At 34.4% G+C, this 5,216-nt stretch overlaps 1 protein-coding gene across 1 annotated transcript; it reads right to left on the bottom strand.

The window, feature by feature from the left end:
• Nucleotides 1-4,182: 4,182 nt before the first annotated feature.
• On the bottom strand, nt 4,183-4,992 carry LOC141673569 (uncharacterized). The gene has a single exon (XM_074480322.1). The coding sequence runs from the start codon at nt 4,990-4,992 to the stop codon at nt 4,183-4,185; it is 810 nt and encodes a 269-aa protein (XP_074336423.1).
• Between the last annotated feature and the right edge of the window lie 224 nt (nt 4,993-5,216).

Genomic DNA, 5,216 nt, shown 5'->3' with positions numbered 1-5,216 from the left:
TCTGAGTCTAAGGGTCTTCGTTTCACTTAAATCGGACTAACGGTTTAATTACTACGAATTAAGCAAGATTTAATTAATTGTAAATCAATTTTAAATAAATAATTATAATTTAATAAACCTTAATTATATTTTTAAATAATTATTTAAGATTATTTTATTTTAAAATAATTAATCCTTAATTATTAGGATTAATTACAAATTATTACAATTATTCAAAAATTATTATCAATTATACAATTAGATCGATTATTTACAAATAAATAGTCATTCCAAATACTTATTACGACACTCTTCAAACAAATAAACTATCGCTCGAATAATACTTCAATTTATCGATCAACTACTCCTATAAATACGAGTAACTCGTATTATTCGACTAATTATCGAATTATTAATTGTATTATTCGATTATTTTTAATCCTATTTATTACTTAATTACTTAATTATTAAATAATAAATAAATAATTAAATATTTAAATAATAATTAAATTATTAAATTATTAAATAAATAATTAATTAATTAAATAAATAAATATTTTCGAATTTATAAATTAATAAAATAATTTAGAGATTATTAATAATATTTTTCAGAATTTAAAACTAATTTTTAATTGATTTTTAGAATTTATAAAACTGATTTTTGAATTCTATAAAATAAAATAATTAATTAAAATTCCAGAAATATAATTCAGCAATTGGATTCGGGTTTTGGAAGATCAAAACTGGGTTGCTTTTCCGCTCAACAACCGGGTCGACGGGTCGACGAAGAACAGCCGTCGTGGCTGCCCAAAAACCGGCGTCGACGAAACTTTCCGGCGAGCAGAAAACACAGTCAAAACGTAACAATTTCAGGACGTTCCCAACTGCGAACTCATTCTACTCCTTCTCTGCAACATCATCGTCGAATCCTCTGCCACCCACGACGTCTCCTTCATCTTTTCCGGCAATAACGAATTAAAAACCGGCAAAACTCCGGTGATTTCAATTCGGCATCAAAACGGGGTCATTTGAATCGATTCCACCTTCCATATCATTCAAAATCAAACCAGCAATTCACCCGTATCATTATCTAATCCTATCAATACCTATAACAGATTCTCCGGCCAACCTCAAACAATTTTTCGGCCAAAAACCAAACTAACAGATTCGTACATGAAAAATTGCAAATAATATATCAAAATAAACGTTTTCACTTCCACAATGGAGCCCCTATATCCAAAACAATCTCAGCTTCTTGAAATTTCAAAAATGAATTAAATTAAAATTCCACAAACTTTGAAACTAAGAACTAACACTTAAAACATAACTTTGATGAATTAAATAGCAAAAATCAGTTGTAAACAAGTATATGAAATTATACCAAGCATCAAATTCAACCCAGAACCCCAATATCAAAAACCCCCAATTTCAGTTCATGAACCCTAAAATACGAATTGAAAATCTAAGCAACAAAACACAAAATTGATCTTATGAATAGAAAGTAGAGATCAAGAGGATTGTTTTGATTACTCACATGGAAGATTAGGTTAACAGAATCACTCTCAAATCTGCAGTTGAATTCCTTGAATGTTCTTCACCCCCACTTCTTTCTTATTTATTTTTCTGATTTGTAATTATTAATTAACTAAAAATTAATAATAATCCAGCTATTTATACTATGGAAAATAATACCTCTAAATAAAATTAAAGGGCTAATTACACATCTAATAAAAATATTTGGCCCCAATTTTTATAATTTTTGGGTATTAATTATGAATTTTTAGTTATCCAATAAATACAATATAAATGCCAGAAATTCTCAAAAATTATGAATTTTACAAAAATGCAAAGAAAAATGATGTTCGATAATTTCATGATCATATAAAAATAAAAATGTGATTTTTGTGGGGTTTTTAACTCCCGAAGGGGTCCGGAAAAGTCATTTTTCGCGAAAAAGTTAAATTTGTAAAATGTGTGGGGGTTCAGAATAGCGATGTGGTATAGACCGTTCTTGGCAAAAGAGGACTAATAATTTTGTTTGAAATACGGGCTCTTAAAACACTGTTTGAGCTGTACGGGTTTTGATATAAAATATATAACTTACGATAAAACACTCAATAAATACCTGAATCACATTCCGATCAAAACAGACAACACGTAACACATGACAATTAGGGTTTTACAACTAAGCATATTTAATTACATAATAATAAATATAATTATCTTTATTATAATATAATACAAACGTAATTTCCTCGGTCGTTACAAGAAACTTGAGGCGTGTCCTACTATAAAGGCGCACCTTGATATCATAATCATAGGTTAACTTAGAATATAATATTCTTTTAAAGCTAATTAAGAAAGGTACGCCTCCTTATTTTCCCAAATCAAACTGATGTCACTGTCTTATCTTATAGTTCTAACTCTGGACTTTGGTCAAAATGTTAGATTATGGTGCGCCTTCCTTTAAGGCGCGCCTATGACCTTAGTAGATATTTAACTTAATATTCTTTCCATCCTCTATTGTAGAGGGCGCATTCTATAATCTGCAGGTTTTACACAACCCTTAGTATTTATATGAAATTCAACTGTTATAAGTGGAATATCATATTATGACAATCTTTGTTTGTGTAGTATAGATAACCTTTCCCTTATTATTATTATTATTATTATTATTATTATTATTATTATTATTATTATTATTATTATTATTATTATTAACTTAGAGCATAAATGTCAGACAAGCAAACAACTGAAGCAACTTTTCTCTTTTATTGATAATGCGATCTAGTGTGAAAATTATACCAGTCCCATGGTTACTATGCTCTGTGGGGAGATTATTTGAAAATTTTATCCGCTAGTTCCAAGGTTCGTAGGCATATATACCACCCCCTAGGCTTGGAGGAATTTATTTGCTACTAGTCTATTACATAAAAATCAATGATAGAAATGAGGGGACCAAGGCCGCACCCTACTAATAATATTTCCGTAAGAGCTCTGTATTTCATGCTCGAGGGATAAGCTTGCCATCTAAGTCTTCCAAGTGATAAGTCCCCTTCCAAAGTATAGCTTTGACCCTGTATGGTCCTTCCCAATAAGCTCCAAGCACCACATGCTGTGCTATTTTAGTATTTGGCATGACTTTTCGTAACACAAGATCCCCCACCTTATAAGGCACGGACTTCACCTTTTTATTGAAATACCTTGCAATTCTCTGCTGATATGCAACAAATTTTAACTGAGAATTCATTCTAGCTTCGTCCAGCAAATCCAAGTGGAGCATTTGATTGACTTCTGCATCTTCCTCATTGAACAAATCCCTTCGCAACGATCCAGCTCCCACTTCCACGAGAATCATAGCCTCATACCCATAGGTTAGCATAAAAGGGGATTCGCCCATAGTAGACTTTGGAGTTGTGTTATAAGACCAAATGACCATTGGCATTTGCTCTGGCCAATCTCCTTTCTTTTCCTCTAGCTTGACCTTCAGAGTATGTTTAATGATCTTGTTGATGGCCTCTTTCTGGCCATTACTTTGCGGGTGATAGACTGCGGTGAAATCTTTCTTGATGTTCAAGTCTTCGCAGAGCTTCCTCAACTCTTTGCTGTCAAACTGATTCCCGTTGTCAGAGATGAGTTTGTATGGAATACCAAATCTGCAAACTATAGAATTGAAGAAAAAATCTTTGATCTTCTTAGCTATGATCATGGTCAATGGCATAGTTTCTTCCCACTTCGTAAAGTAATCAATAGCTATGACGATATATTTCACACCCCCTTGGCTTTGGGAAGTTCTCCAATGAGATCAATTCCCCACATAGCAAAAGGCCAGGGACTTGCCAATGAAGTTATGGACGTTGTTGGGGCATTTTAATAGTTAGCAAATTGTTGGCAATGATCACATGTCCTAACAAATTTGAAGACATCTTCTTTCATGATTGGCCAATAATATTCTTGTCTAAGGATTTTCAATGCCAACGAGCCACCCCTCGAGTGATTTCCATAAATACCTTCATGTACTTCTCTAGGAATATAATTCGCTTCCTCCAGATCTACACATCGCAACAACGGTTGATTAAACCCTCTCTTGTATAGCACCCTATCATACACAACATACTGTGCAGCCTGATAACGAAGGCTTCAAGCCTATAGCTTATCCTCTGGCAAAGTCCCTACCCGGATATAGTTATAAATAGGGCTCATCTAAGTTTCTTGTGGGATTCCTTGCATCTGAAACACACTTACTTCTGGAATACTTAGAATTTCTTGGATTCCTAAAGAAATTTGCCCTAGCAGAACGCTGTCCATCTGTGAACCCATCTTTTCCGAGGCATCCGTATTGCTATTATCTTCTCTTGGTACACCTTTCAACTTGGCACTTCCAAAATTTCTAAGCAAATGCTGCACACATCTCATATACAACTCCGTCTGAGGTCCTGGGGACTGGAAACCCCCATTGATTTGATTTACTACTAACTCCGAGTAGCTCCGAGCTATCAAATTCTCAACTCCTACTTCCAAATCTATCTTCAAACCATTGATTAGTGCTTCATATTCAGCATCATTGTTGGTGACACAAAACTTGAAATGAATGGCACTCATCAGATGATGTCCTTCCGGGGTAACCAAGACAATCCCGACTCCCGCTCCGTTATTATTCACAGCCCCGTCAACATGTAAGACCCACCAAGGGTGTGGGAACTCTTTTCTCACTTTGATAAGGGCATTACCCTGTGAGGAAGGTTCTGCCGACACTATAGCCTTATCATCTACTTCAGAATCGAACTCAAGTATGAAATCAACCAACGCATGTCCCTTGATTGTCATGCGAGGGCAATATTCCATATCAAATTGTCCTAACTCTACTACCCACTTTAGCATTCTTCCTGATGACTCCGGCTTATGTAAAATTTGGCTGAGAGGATAAGCAGTGCAGACCTCTATTCGATGAGACTGAAAGTACGTCCTTAGCTTCCGTGCTGCAAGGACAAGGGTGTATACTAGCTTTTCCATGCTGTTGTATTTAGTTTCTGCATCTAACAACCTCTTTCTCACATAGTACACCGGCGACTAGTGACCTTCCTCCTTTTTTACCAATGATGCGCTGATGGAGTATTCTGAGACTACCAAGTAAAGAATCAATGTTTCTCCATTATCTGGCTTGGCCAACATAGAAGGATTTCCCAACTGTTATATGATTTTCTGAAAAACTTCTTCACAGTCTGAGGTCCACACAA

Source organism: Apium graveolens, chromosome 7 (genome assembly GCF_009905375.1).
Source record: "Apium graveolens cultivar Ventura chromosome 7, ASM990537v1, whole genome shotgun sequence".
Taxonomy (NCBI): Eukaryota; Viridiplantae; Streptophyta; class Magnoliopsida; order Apiales; family Apiaceae; genus Apium; species Apium graveolens.
This window is presented reverse-complemented; position numbering and strand designations above follow the sequence as displayed.

Bases quoted from the DNA above. Each gene is read 5' to 3' on its own strand.
- LOC141673569 (XM_074480322.1), bottom strand. From the start codon at position 4,992: ATGGAAAAGCTAGTATACACCCTTGTCCTTGCAGCACGGAAGCTAAGG.